The sequence below is a fragment of the Castanea sativa genome, chromosome 9 (genome assembly GCF_040712315.1).
Source record: "Castanea sativa cultivar Marrone di Chiusa Pesio chromosome 9, ASM4071231v1".
In the NCBI taxonomy this organism is placed as follows: Eukaryota; Viridiplantae; Streptophyta; class Magnoliopsida; order Fagales; family Fagaceae; genus Castanea; species Castanea sativa.
The window spans coordinates 14,949,674-14,964,497 of NC_134021.1; the positions used below are offsets into that span (position 1 = coordinate 14,949,674).

Below are 14,824 nucleotides of genomic sequence, written 5' to 3' on the forward strand. Positions count from 1 at the left end.
CTTGGGTGTTTCATGTTTGTGCCACATGACCCATGACGTCATGACTCATGACCCATCCTATAATAAAACATTACCCTTATTCAGCCAAAAAAAAAAAAAAATTTGACAACGAATTAAATTGTTAGGATGTCATTCTGTGTTAAGCAAAGTCAGATTTCACTTCTCACAAATCCGGCCAACTAACCAAGATGCTTGACCTTCATCTTTTATTCCATCTAACTTTACTAGTATATCTATATTCCGATCAATAGTGATTTTTTGTCTAATATTCTGAAAGCAAACATGTTGAATTTAATTTTAATTTACTCTTTAATCTGCCCATGATCCGATTTTGCAAAACATCCCATTTTTTGAAAGAGTAATGCTAGACACACACTATTTTTTATTTATTTATATCATAAATGTTTAGTTGGTAGATTATGATTAGTATAAGAGTTCGAATTTGGTAGAGATGGGGCGTAAAACCCATGTTTTACATCACCAAATAAAAAATTGTCACGTCAGAATTTTACTTAAAATTCAATATATCATACCACATCTAATAACATCTCAATAAACTCCCAATTTGGTTAGATTTATATATAAGTATTAGAATTGATTGGATGTGACTGTGTTTATTTTTAAATATGTGATAAGATGATGTAGCATGTTGGGATTGGAGGGGTAAAATATGAGTTTTACACCAGATTCTTATAGAATTTAATCTCTTAGTATAATATTATGAGTTCTTCTATGTACATAACAAAATCTCACAATATCTTTACAATAAATTGGGGTGTCAACCTACCATTTTTTCATAATAAAATAAAAAATATCATGCGTAGATTCATTACATCTAAAAACAAGCTAGGTATTATAAAAATGTAGCAAGATTTTATTGTACCTAATATTATTTTTTGTAAAGTATTACATGCAATTTTTATATATCCATCATATTATGCTAGGGTTTAGTAAAAAAAAATAATAATAATGCCATGTGGATTTTGTCTGAAAAAATATTTCTAAATTGAGTAATGTTACAGACACAACAATTTTCACTATATTTGTAGGAGCACTGTAACTCAACTAATATTTTCTAGTGTCCTATCCCATTATAGCTACTAAATTTAAAAAGAAAAACACAATATACTTTTACATCAATTGAGTTGGCAACTTTCTATGTAATTTATTGATATCATCTTTTTACTTCAACAATATACCAACTATTAAGTTATGAAATAAATATTTTTGTGAATTTTTTTAGTGAGAATTGGAAAATGAGAGAATGCACCTATAATGGCAATCGACCTTCTATTTGGTGCTCCATTTGTGTTGCTGCTATTTTTCTAACACAAACACCAAAAGCGGTGGCTCAGTCATCAAAGTTGCCAATTGGCAACAAGAGTTGGCAATCCGATGGTCAGAGTCGAAAATTGATGACCAGACTGACGACACTAACTACTAGACCACTCTGGTTGATTGGATTAGCGGCATTGACTAGCGAACCAACAAGCCAACCATTAGATGGGGAAGCCATAACGTGTTTTTGTGAAATATTTTACCTAGTTTCTTAAAGTAAAATACTTTACAGCATTTTATAATAAATAATTATTATTAATTGAAAATATTTTCAAATTTAACCAAGATTTACGATGAAACTATCAATAAAAAGCAAAACATACGAAATAGAACCACAATGAAGCACAGCCAAAAAGGAGTATTTTGAGAACACAATTTCACATTCGGAGTAATGATTATTTTTCTTGATTTTATAATTTTAACTCCAACCCTATATTCCTTTCAAAAGATAGGATAAGATGTACTTAGTGTATAACCAAAAATACTTAGGTATTTTTGGGTATAGCAAAATAATGCTTTTTTCTTTCATATTTACAGTGACCCTACTATAAATTTAATGAGTAAATTTTGTCATGGATATGAGAGGAGACAGCATCATTCACATACTTCAAAGACTTTCAACTACCAACTCATGTTAAAAAAATGGTAAAATACAAAACTGACCTTCTGAATTTCTTCAAATTTCATTTTAGCATTTTGACTTTGCTTTTGTTCATTTCAATATTCTAACTTTCAAGTTTATTTAATTAAAGTTTTTTCATTAACTTTTGTTATATATTGTAGTTAATTTTTTAATTTTATAAATTTTACTTCAAATTAAAAAAATTCAATTAATGATTGAAAAATATTTTTTAAAATTTTTTTTTCTAAAAATATTAACAAAAGTTAATAAAATTGTCTTAATTGAATAAATTTAAAATTTAAAGGACTAAAATAAAAAAAATAAAATTAAAGAACTTCAATGAAATCGGAAGAAAATTAGAACGCCGTTACTGCATTTTATTTTAAAAATAATAATAATAACAAAGGAACCAACCCCAAATAACTGTCACTCTTCCCACCTACCATTCCAACAGGAAGAAAGATAGACCGACTGGTGAAACTGCGAAAGTTGAAACTCTCAGTCTCTCTCTTTCAGTCTCATCTCAATGGACCTTTCTCTTCAGCGATTTCAACCTGTTCCTTCTTCTTCTTCTTCTTCTTCTTCTTCTTCACTCCCTCCCCCTAGGGTTAGGGTTAGGGTTTCAATTTCCCTCCTCAATTTCTCTCTCACTCTTCCTCCTCCTTTCTCTCTTTAGAATGGCAGACACTACGACGAGCACAACTCCTTCTTCTTCTTCTTCTTCTGCTTCTACTTCTACTTCTTCGTCGGCGGCGATCAATAGGGACACCTCAGGCAATGCGGCGTCGTCTTCGAACTCGTCGCAACATCGCGAAAACGAAGACCAAACTCAAACTCAAACTCAAAATTCAAATCAACACCGGTTTCGAGGCCATGAGATAGAGCGCCAACAAGTCGGCCATGTTCCTTATCATCGTGGAGATCTATCGGGTTTCGATGACTCATCAACGGTCATTAGAGACGACACGTGGTCCTGCGTCATCGTCCTCCTCACCTTCTGGTTCTTCGGTACCCTCTCTCTCTCTCTCACATTTAATTACACTTTTATCCCCCGTATTTGAGATTTGGAAAATATGAGAATTTTAATTTGGATAAGTGGAAATACACAAAAAAGATTGGATTCGAAATGAGGAAATTCGCTGAAATATTAGTTAGAGCGAGTAATAGAGAATGTAATTTTGGATAGAATAGAATAGTGGAAAAGAATATATGTGGCTGGTGTACATCTTAGTTTGATTGTGCTTGTTAGAGTGATTAAGCTGAACCATGTTTTGATTGTTAGAACACAGCATGTCATTTTCAATGTGGTTGTTAATGTTAGCTAAGTTTTGGTGATTTTTGTATTGCTTACAGTATCAATGACTTTGATATTGGGAGTCTATGGCTCGGTGAATTTACAGCTTGGACCTAATTGTTCACTTCTTCTGGAACCTAACCCAATTTTTGTGCAGTATATAAAGGTGATTGCCCCTTCATTCTTATTGTCATTTTGTTTTTTCAATAGTTTGTGGTGAATGAAAATCCTCTGTCGACTGTCCCACTCTGTGTGTTCCACTTGATGCCCCACAAGCTTGCAATACTTTTTATTCTCCTTATGAACAAACAAAAGTTTATATGGAAAAAAAAAAAAAAAAATCAAACACATGGCATACTACAGTTAGTTTGTGAAGAATAAAGTGCAACACTAAGAGTGGGACATGAGATTTTGGTTCGTTTGTGGTGATGTGGTAATCTTAATTGGTTTATTAAAATAGGTGGAAGAGCTAAACGATTCAGGCCCCGGTCCAGTGTTATATGGGTTTTATAAAGCTCCGGTTCTTGATACTGTTACCACTTGGTCTGAAACACGTAATACCACGGTTCAGGTTGATTCTCATGAGGCAAGTTTTCTTTGACAGAATATTTAATGCAACTCTGTATTTGTAGTATATTCTTGAACCTTGTGATTGTATTGTTGATGTGGTGGGATTAACTTTTTTTTTTTTTTTTTTTCTTTCATCCTTATTCAGGAGTGGGCATATTTGCTAAATGCGGGGTCTCAGATAAATATTTCATATAGTGTGGTCTCCCCAGGGTCCTCTGTTTTTCTCATAATTGCTGAAGGTAATGTGTCTGTGTAGAAATTTTATGTTCATGCAGAAATTCTTTTTTAATAGATAGGTAGTACTTCATTAAATAAAAAGGAAAGTAGCATAAAAAAAAAAAAAAAAAAACCAAAGCACACAGGCAGTGTGCTAAGGATACAACAAAAAAACTAAAGTACATGTTTGCACAGAAATTCTTATGTATAGAAGTCAGTCACATACTATGAAAATGGAATGTCTCCATTTAGTTTTACAAGTTTGAGTGAAAGCTGGCCGCCCTAACAATTCATAGTAAGCAATTAAAGTAACATTATTTGATTAAGCCCGAAATGAATTTTATGCTCTTGTTTTAGTAATGGATACTGTTGCCTTAATTTCTCCAACTCTTGACAATAGATTTGCACTGTCAAATATGTTAAAAACAAAAACAAAAAAAAAGCAATTTGATTTCTCTCTCTCTCTCTCTCTCTCTCTCCCTTAAGCAAGGTTTGGAGATTGACCTTCACACTGAAGCTAAATTTAACTTATCATAAGGCCCACCATAGTTGCAACATTTCTCTACCCTTTCTTTATAATTTTTTTTGAATCTTCTGTGAATGTGTGTGCATAATGTGAAATTGTTTGTGTTTTTTCTTGTCTTTTAAATAAACTGATTGCAATTGTGCATTCATTGTCCAAATTATTCTGAAGCTGGGACATTGCAGGGAATGATGGCCTTTCTCAGTGGCTTGAGGATCCTACATACCCTAATACCACCTTATCCTGGAATCTTGTTTCTGGTGAGATGGATGTTGGAAAGTACATATGTGACATGTTCTGTTTATTTCAATCAGATACTGATGTTGGAAACTTCTGGTTCACCAGGAAGTGGCATGATTACACAGGACATATATGTGTCTTCTACTTATTATGTTGCAGTAGGAAACTTAAACACAGAAGAAGTGGAGGTAATTTTGCAAATTTTTAACATATTATATTGTAATTTACTGGTTTGATATGGCTCCAACTTGATCTATTTCAGAACCTTTATGATGATAAGTCCATGAATATATTTCTTTTTCTATTATCAATCTATGAAGAAATTCTGTTTTGTCTATCAGAAGTGATATTGTGTTACAACTGAAAAATGGAATCAACTAACTAATGTTTAATTCTGTTTTGGAACCCTTGGACTCTTGGCTCTCATTTGATGGCATATTAGGATTGCCTTGTAGTTGAATTGATTAAATGTTGAGAATCTTGTAAGGTTTTCTATTCAATGCCACATCAAAGGATTATAATAATATTTAAGACAATTATTTGCTAAGATTTCTTTTCAATCATGATGAATGCCATAGCATCAGAGTGAGATTGGTACTACCCTTTCAGTTATTAGTGATGGTTCTACATGACTTCATGCTGATTCTGTAGCCCCTGCTTGATATTCAAATCAATTTATGTAATGAATATATATTGAGCATGGCATTTATTTCTCTTCGATTTAGTTGTTAAGGGAAAAATAAAGCCCCCCCCCCCCCCTCGCACATACTTTCTTTAAAACTCATTGACTAATATACAGTGATCTAAATGATTCGTTCAATTCAACTTGTTCTCTTTTTTCATTATAGAAAGTTTGAATACCCTTTATACTTTTAGCAACTGGATAGAAACTGGAATTTGTAAGGCTTGTATAAATGGTTTAGTCATTCTCAATATGATAGGGTGGATGTGTCTTCACAAAGCCCTTTGTGCCCCAAACCTCCTTTATTTAAGGCACATTCTATGAAACTTGGGGAGCATAGTTCCAGTTCCATCCTGCTAACCTAATGCTCTAGAATTTGTGTCCATTAAATTGATTTAATTCCTTTCCTTTTTAAATCTAGAGATATTACTGAATGAAATTTTGAGTAAACTCACTTCTTAACTTAGGCATTTAACTCGAATGGTAGACTTTTAGTTAGTCGGTCTGTGCTCATCAAAATAACAAACTATTTTGTGGATGCAATTTATTACTTTCACTGTCATACGATAAGCTAATTGGTTGGTTGGAACCCTAGAATTCCTGTAATCTTGGAGCTACTAATTTGGTAAGTTTCAAGTAACCCTTGCGTATAATCAAAGTGTCTAGAGTGAGCATCAATTTCAGTGAAATTTGAGGTCCCCAATGAGGGCTAGGATAGTTACAAGGTGACTATTAATAAGCAAGCCATTTAATTTCAATAAATATGTTCCTCAATAGAACATGGCTAGTCATTTCTTCTTACCATTATCTATGATTTAAGATATTTTAAGCAGTTATGATGTTTCTTCCTTGTCAACATTTAAGTCATTAACTTTTGTTGGTTCGAACATTAAACAGGTGCAGTTAAACCTCAGAGTGAAGGCTTATTTGTATAATACTACAGAAGCTTATTACAAGTGTACTTTTGCTGATGGGATGTGTGGTTTAAACGTTTTGTTTCCCAATGGGAATGCTGCTGTCCTAACCTCACCTAGTGCAGAACAGGTAAGACTGTAGTTCTCTTGGCAGTTACTGTCATTATCATCCTTTGCTTAATTGAGTAAACTCTGTAGCAGAATTGAAAAAAACTTTTAATGTAGGAAATCGAACTTTATATACCAGTCTGGATGGTTAATATATTCAAATCATTTGTACCATAGGCACTATATTCTTGAAATCATTGTTTCACTTGATTTAACAAAATTGTTTAATTACACCCATGGTTTTGCACTGGAGACATTGGTAAAATACCTTCTTACCCTCTCCACTGGACTGAATTTTTTTTCAAATCCCTTATGTGTACAACAAATTTTACAGTTATTCGGAATTTTCTTTAATTGCTTCAGGGTAAAACCAGTGATGAGTTGTACGTCAGATTGTCCTATGGACCAAGATGGGCCACATATATTGTTGGCATAGGTATACTTTCATTCTTCTATTGCTTCTCTTAATGGAACCTTAATTTATAAATTGTACCTTAATATTTACACTTGTAGGTGGAATGACTGTGCTCATGTTATTCGCCTTTAACTTCTTAAACAAGTTCCAATGTGCCCATGAAGAGGGAAGGTATGTTCCTTATGGGGAAATAGGATCTGAGAGAGCCCCTCTGCTTTCATACAAGGATGATGATCTCTCGAGTTGGGGTTCATCTTATGATTCCGTTTCACATGATGAGGATGATATTGAAGACTTTTTAGCATTGGCTTCCCTAGAAGGGAAGTCCCTAGGGGATGGTGAAAACAGTAACAATACCCGGCGTCTTTGTGCAATTTGCTTTGATGCTCCTAGAGACTGCTTTTTCCTTCCATGCGGGCACTGCGTGGCTTGTTTTGAATGCGCAACTAGGTAACTAGTCTCCATCCTCTCCCTTTTCTTTCCTTTTTTTCCCCTCTTTAGATTGGTAAACTTTGAATGTAGAACCCAGCCTATCCTCACTCAATCCTTTATTGCTTGGTCCAAAGTCCAAGAGCAACAAATCGGTCCAAAGTACATATTATATAGATTTTACTAGAACAAATTGAACACCATTTATGATCTTGCAAATGGTAGAGGCACAGGTATTAATAATTTGATATAACATGTAAAAATGTTACTAAGCATGTTTTCTCTTATTTGCTATGCTTAAACGAGATGAAATTTGCCTTCTTTCTTGTCACAAGCATAGGTGTTACGATCTGTATTGTACTACTGTGGCACCAGTCTTGACAGATTATGAGGGCAATATACGCTTTCATGACATGATTCAATCTAAACCTTTGCAGGATAGCGGAGGCGGCTGGTACTTGCCCAGTCTGTCGTAGGACCATGAAGAAGGTGAGAAAGATTTTTACAGTTTAAGCGACATAATTTCTTGTTAAAGTGGGCAAAGCCAAGTTGAATAATATGCAACGTGGATTAGTTGTCTAACCATTGCATTCCTGCCAATCAATAGCATTCATTGAGTAAATTTGTAGCCGGATCATCAGGTATTGTTTGAAAGTGGAATGACCATATCTTGTGTTTTTTTTCCAGTGGACTTTCCACAGTATAAAACAATTTCTGGGTATAGGAATGTGAGAATACACACGTAATATTCAATGTAATGGAAATGTTTTTATTCATTTCTTTGATAGATTAGATTTTTGGATTTTCTTTTTCTTTTTCGTTAATTCCAATTTTCTATTGATGTGCTAATAGCCTAATACACTAGAATTATATAATACTGGAAGAGGCGACCTCTCTACTGGGTCTACCATGTCAAAGAAGATTTTATTTACAACAGCTGTGGGTGTCTTGTCTGCCCCGTTTTATTGGAGATCATAAACAACAAAGAAATCTTACAAGCACAAATCGTCCATAAAGGCACATTGAAGCAATTCATTAATAACAAAACTAAAGGAATAATGTAAAAGGGCACCAATTGACTCGTTGAACATCTAGTTTGAATTTTTAAACCCTTAAAAATTAGGGAAATCGTGAAATTGATGATCCTATATCTCACTGTTATCGAGAATAATGTTTGCATGCCATGTGATTGATTTCAATATATTAAAAAAAAGTTTACAGAAAAAATTAATTAAAAAAATTCTTAATTTAATTTGAACTCCCCTCTCAATTATTTTCCTCTTTTTTCTAGCCATCACCAACTATCACAATATATCACCATACAAATCCGGTCGGCCAAATTGGCCCACAAAGTCAAAAAAATCTATCACAAAAGAGAGGGTATATCATGAGACCACCATTTCGAAGCATGCGATACTCATAAGCAAGGCTGTCAAAATTGGGATCCTACATAGGATTGTGGGAGAGAGATAAATAAGATTGTAGATCGTAAGATCGGATCGTGAATCGTAAGATCCTACATTATTTGAAAAAAAAAATGCACATTAGTATGTTAAATAATCACATAAATTATATATTCATTGATATAATTACCATACATCACTATATCCATTAGTAAACATCATTTAAAGAGGTCAAAAATCTCAAAATGTAACACTCTATTAGGATATTTTTTATTAGGGTCCAACTGACGCTCTCTCTACATTAGAGTAGAAAAACTTGGTCTATTGATATTTAATTTTAGGTCCAACTGAGCCTTCTATTAAATTAAAAAAGATTAAAAAAACTAAGGTTATTTGGGATTGTCAGAATTATATGATCCTGCCGATCATAAATGATTGCAAAAATCCTTTAAAGATCCAAATTGTTTTGGGCAGGTGAGATTGTAAAATCGTAGGATCGTAGAATCCAAATCGGAATTTTGACAACCATGCTCACAAGTGTAAAGCTCACATATGTTGTGAGTAACAAATTTTATAAGATCGTCTCATAGGATGTTTTTACTTACCACAGATAAGTTGAAAAACCTACCAAAACCGACCTTGACCCTTTTGAATCCATTGCCATTATCGCAGTGATGAACCTTTGCTCAAAAACCCTATGAACCTATACCTCCATCCCAAATCCAAACCAGACACCAAACCCGTATAACCAACAAGTTTATACAAAAATAAAAAATAAAAACAAAAACTGCCAGCATGGTTTATGTACATGACACGTGGAGCAATTTCACAAAGAACAGATATAAAAAGAAGAATGATAAAGAAAAAGAGATCCTAATGACGAGACTGACCAGAGTTTGTATTTGTTATCCCTAGCTAGTTAGCTTAGTCATAGCGTTAAGGAGTAGTGTAGCAGTTAGATCGACCATTGTACTCAACAATTGAGTGGAATCTCTTGCAGAGTTTGTCAAGTCTGCTTGAGCATCTTTAACGAAATGTAGCTGTAGGGGATATTTAGTAAATCACATAATTGATTGTTGAATAAAAAAGTTTATCGAAATATATTTGAACTGATTTTATTTTGTGTCCCATCTGTTTATATGAAAGCTGAATAAATAAATAAATAAAAACAAATGCACCATTCACCAAACTCAGTCAGTTATTGATTTTGTTTAAAGCTGTGTTCATTGTGTGACCCTAAAAATCTAAATCGTATTTGATCCTTAATACATGTGTAGTAAATGAAATTGCAAATAAATAAAAATTTGATCTTGAATTCATGGAACCCTTCAGTCTGATTGCTCAAAGCCAATCATTGCTTGCAGCTAATTTAATATACCAAAAAGTTGAGCCCCAAACTTACAGCAAAATCAAAAGGTCAATTACTCTTACCCACACTCTGTAAGAAAATGAGCAATTGAAGGAAATAGTATGATGCACCCCCTATTGTTGCATACTGCAACTTTTCAGTCCCTTCTACTTCTGGGAAATCTTCATCTCCCGAGCGATTGAATCCCCCAGCCAACCACCCCAAGTTCTTGTATCCTCCTTCATATAACTTTGTAGCTGCCATAATGGACCTGAAATAACAACAACAAAACCAAGAAATTGCAAATTAAATTATCAAGCTACTGCTTAATTTCTTGGCCTGTTGAATAGAACATTATGGCCTTCATTTTTACTTGAAATGGATAGAGTTTCACAATTGAAATTTTATTCTTCTAGATTTGACAGTAAAGAAGCATAGACATTTTACAGTTCGGAGCATGATCTTCTCTATTTCACTTAAAATGAAAAGAATTCATTTCACAGATAAGATTTTATTTTATTTCCTGGATCTGACAGTATACAAAATGTCATGTCATTTAAAATTTTAAAAAATATACTTTTAAATTTGTAATATTTAATCTAAATTATAAAATGAATCCATTTCAATGAGGAGAATCCTAATACTTGAAATTGTTTTTGTCCCGAACACATCAAAGTTCTGTATCCTTGTGGTATCCCCATTATATTAGAAGAAAAAAAATTATTTAAAAAGATTTCTTTGATTCTAATTATATTTTCAAAGATTTTGATAGTTACTATTTATTTTAAAAACTTAAAATAATCATTATATATATATATATATATTTTTAATGTATTCCAATTTTGTTCTGATTTTTCAAAAATTGATGTATACTATTGTGTGACTTGTGTCAATGTTCGTGTCCATGCTTTATTTGTTTGACAATGCATAAGATCTCATGAATGCACCTTAGATTTATAATATTTGATGTAATTATTAATTAACTATGAATTGGATCGATTTTAAATAGAGAGATCATTCAATATATGTGCATGACAATTTATTACAATCCATGCCCAGCTAGCGCCTTCAGCCTTGAATATGAAAATGAAATTCTCACCTTAGCCCTTCACCACAAGCTACAAGAAGTTTAGAGTCCTTATCAGGAACAACCTCCTCTACTCGCAACAAGAAATCAGGATTCATGGTAGTGAAATATTGGCCAGTCCATAGCCCAATGTAGCCAAAATGCACCCACTTCTTCAAAAGAGTAAGAGGGCCATTGTCCTTGTCCTCAATAAACAGTGGAACATTCAGTGACCCCTTCACACGAGCCTTCTCTGTCTCCCAAACGGGTCTGATGTCCAGGAGTGTGAAGCCATCGGAATTAATGGCTGCCACTGCTTCCTTTGGCTGTATGGCCCTGATGGCCTGGGACTGTATGAGCTGCCGGGCATTATTGCTGCTGGACACTGCATTGACTTGAAGTGCTGGTCTTCTTTTGGTGGTGGGAAGGGGTGGCTTAGGTTGTTTCTCAAGCTTTGAATTGAACGTAGATATGTGGTTCAGTTGGATTGCCATCTCTCTCTCTCTCTCTCTCTCTCTCTCTTATCCTGAACTGAAAATCTGTGTTACTGATATTTGTGCAGTGAATTAATCCAATAATCCCTTTATTTTGAGCTATTTCTAAGCAACAAGCATCAAGTCAGGGGTTCAACTCCTGGATAGAGAAATGAGAGAGCTCTTTTAATTTTTATTTATTTTTAATAAAATAGATAGGCTAGGATTTAAAACTTATGATATCCATCTTTATGATGAACTAGTCATAAATTTACGAGATGCAACTTATAAGTATTAGTCCAAAATCTTTTTAAAATGATAAGATTACTTTCTACTTATAAAAAAAATGCATACCAAAGTATAATTGATATAATATGTTAGATTTTTTAAATTAAGTTACCTATATTTTTTATTTGAAAGTGTTTTAAAATTTGTAAGTTTTTTTTTTTTTTTCGAGGAAATATAATGCATTTTACATTCAATTATTATATGAGGCGAGATATTTTATAAATAATGTAATGTGTGGTTGAAATTTGTTTCTACTATTTCTTAGAAATAGTTCATCCTCTAAAACGGATCAAATTGGATTAAAGTGGGCCAAATGGACTAAACGGATTGACGTGGACCAAATTGAAGTGGACTGCATTAGATCGTATGGACCGAATTAGACTAAGTTGGACTGAATTGCACAGAAGTGGATCAAAATAGACTGGCTTTCAACAAAAAAAAAAAAAAAGACTGAAATGAACCGAATTAGACCGACGTGGACTGAATTGACCTAATTAGAGCAGAGTTGACCAAATTAGACCGAATTGGACCATATGGACCGAATTAGACCAAAGTGGACCGAATTAGAGCAAAAGAACCAAAATTCTAAACTGATATGACTCAATAGAAAAAGAAAAAAGATGTATATATATATATATATATATATATATATATATACACATGCATACAAGATCATGCTTTATACCAAGCTACTTAAGGTATCGGAATCAAGATAGACTCCCTACAAATGACTACTTGTGAAGTACCATGGAATTGGGGGGCATGGCACCAACACTCAAACAAGACCTAAATTTAGCTAAGCATGGTTCGCATTCTGATCTTGGCGGATCTGAATTTAGATGAGGTAAAGTTCAGTCCACTTGCTTATGCTATACAGAACCTGGATTTACATAATGGTTAGCACTTCCATCTCTATTGCAATTACACAAGTGGGTAGGGAATGTCAAGGGCAGCAAGCCCACTGCAAAGCCAAGCAACAATATATAAATATAGATGATAGGATTTCAAGTTTGTAGCATTTGTTCCAAAATTGCTACTTTTTACCATTAAGTCAATACACATGCTTTATGATAATTACTCTTTTTCATTAGATCAAGACATCAATTTTTTTGTAGGCAAGTTTTTAATCTAATTTCTATATATGATGATAAGAAACTTTATTAGTTAAGCTAATTGAAATTCACATGAGAGAGCTATTTTGAAACATGACATTATATAATGTTTAGTAAACAATCACATAGTATGAAATGTGAATTTCTGTATCAAAAAAAGAAGTTAAGATAGAATTTCATTAAGAAACTTCTCTTAACTTTTATAAATCTATAATGATTTTATTAATGAGAATTAGAGAATAGAGAATTACAAAATATCTAAAAAGAAATAATAGCAACTGAATCACTCATTTTATATTTGACAATATCATTCCAGAAATGTGTCAGGGCTAGAATCGCTAGATAATAAGAATCCTGTTGTCTCACTAATTGTCTGGCAAATTCAGCCACACATATCTCTATAGATCTAGCAAGTAATGGTAGGGAAAAAAAATTGAACTCTAAACATAAATAATTGAGAGAGCTAGTGTAAAATATTCCGATAGTGGTTGTTTAATTCACTTATTTATTAGAATATGTATTTGAACATTTTTCTAACATCAACAATGAATATAGTGTTTTTGGGACACTTGTATGGTAGGCAAAATGGAATTGAAAAATGCGTTATAAATTTGGAGGTTTCAAGTTCCATTTACAACACTATGGTCACATATTTTTCGGGGTGATTCATGGGTTAAAGGTGAAATAGTTTGGCCAAATAATGTAATATTCAATCTTTAAAAAAAAAATCTTTTGGTTTTCGGGACATTTTACACTACCATTTTCTACTACTAAATTTAAATCTATCAATAATCATGGTTAGCTTAAAATCCATACGGAATTTCTTTTATTAGATTGCCACCAAAAAACTTGACTGATCAGTTTGTTTCGGTATAAAATGCTTTCTAACATATGATTGTATTAAAAGCGGTGGGGGTACGACGTAGTAGATGAATTCTTTAGATTTGACTTCTAAGACAAGTTTTTACACAGATGAATTCTTTCAGCACAAATATATAAATACAGGTACAAATATATACGTACCTGTCTAACTGTAATCCTCGAGTTAGCAAATCATAAGCTCATTCTCCTTCTGAGTAGCAACAGAGCTACTTCAAAATCGATAAAATTCAACTCTTTGCAAAGCAAAAAAACCAAAAAAACAAAAACTTCTCGCATCATTTGATGAGAAAGTTGGAGGCATTTCCTTTCTTTAACAAGTTGAAATTTTGTATTCACAATCAAAGAAAAATACATCCAATACACAGCCAAAACTTAATTAGAAAGCAAAATTAACTCAAAATCTCGTGTCTAGTAGACAATGTGATCACAATACTTTTTGAACCCTCATTTAGAGATATACAAGATACACTCCATTGTTACAAAATTCATATTGGTAACTAATTTTGCCAAAACGTAATTTCACTACATTAAATCATCAACTATAATTTAAAAGGGAAGCATTTGAATTGTTGGCCTTCCTAGACTTGTTCTTGCATTCACAATATACAATGCACTACTTCCAATAAAATGCTCTTCCTTAAAAGATGGGAATCGAAATAAAGATGTAATTTTCAATCCAAATGTTTTTTTCTTTAATTGTTGAGTATTGCAGAAGAAGGAAAGATTAACCGTTTATTTAGTTGAAATTGAAAATTTTTTTTACGGTAAAAATTAACCAAAATAGTCCAGTGAAACTCATAAATAGTATCAAAAAATATAGTGGTACTCATAAATAGTAGCAAAAATAAGCTAAATAGTAGCAAAAATAAGCTAAATAGTAAAATAAGTTGACTTTAAAATC

General features: G+C 32.9%; 2 protein-coding genes and 1 long non-coding RNA gene across 3 annotated transcripts; 1 reads left to right on the plus strand and 2 right to left on the minus strand.

Annotated features, from left to right (window-relative positions):
- Nucleotides 1–2,383: 2,383 nt before the first annotated feature.
- Nucleotides 2,384–8,127, plus strand: LOC142610825 (E3 ubiquitin-protein ligase APD2). The gene is made up of 10 exons (XM_075782766.1): nt 2,384–2,968; nt 3,314–3,420; nt 3,715–3,840; nt 3,970–4,063; nt 4,749–4,823; nt 4,909–4,991; nt 6,383–6,529; nt 6,871–6,943; nt 7,021–7,372; nt 7,789–8,127. The coding sequence occupies exons 1-10, from the start codon at nt 2,638–2,640 to the stop codon at nt 7,862–7,864; spliced, it is 1,464 nt and encodes a 487-aa protein (XP_075638881.1). The 5' UTR covers nt 2,384–2,637; the 3' UTR covers nt 7,865–8,127.
- Nucleotides 8,128–8,717: 590 nt separating this feature from the next.
- On the minus strand, nt 8,718–9,764 carry LOC142610203 (uncharacterized). The gene is made up of 3 exons (XR_012839788.1): nt 9,645–9,764; nt 9,393–9,457; nt 8,718–8,867 (listed from the first exon to the last, which is right to left on the minus strand). It is a non-coding gene; the product is annotated as an uncharacterized LOC142610203 (long non-coding RNA).
- Nucleotides 9,765–9,934: 170 nt separating this feature from the next.
- Nucleotides 9,935–11,786, minus strand: LOC142611037 (rhodanese-like domain-containing protein 10). Its single transcript, XM_075783043.1, has 2 exons — nt 11,202–11,786; nt 9,935–10,373 (listed from the first exon to the last, which is right to left on the minus strand). The coding sequence occupies exons 1-2, from the start codon at nt 11,660–11,662 to the stop codon at nt 10,172–10,174; spliced, it is 663 nt and encodes a 220-aa protein (XP_075639158.1). The 5' UTR covers nt 11,663–11,786; the 3' UTR covers nt 9,935–10,171.
- Nucleotides 11,787–14,824: the final 3,038 nt, after the last annotated feature.

Bases quoted from the DNA above. Each gene is read 5' to 3' on its own strand.
- LOC142610825 (XM_075782766.1), top strand. From the start codon at position 2,638: ATGGCAGACACTACGACGAGCACAACTCCTTCTTCTTCTTCTTCTTCT. The intron at 6,530-6,870 runs GTAAGACTGTAG...TAATTGCTTCAG, and splicing joins CCTCACCTAGTGCAGAACAG to GGTAAAACCAGTGATGAGTT. The intron at 6,944-7,020 runs GTATACTTTCAT...TTACACTTGTAG, and splicing joins CACATATATTGTTGGCATAG to GTGGAATGACTGTGCTCATG.
- LOC142611037 (XM_075783043.1), bottom strand. From the start codon at position 11,662: ATGGCAATCCAACTGAACCACATATCTACGTTCAATTCAAAGCTTGAG. The intron at 10,374-11,201 runs GTGAGAATTTCA...TTGTTATTTCAG, and splicing joins GCTTGTGGTGAAGGGCTAAG to GTCCATTATGGCAGCTACAA.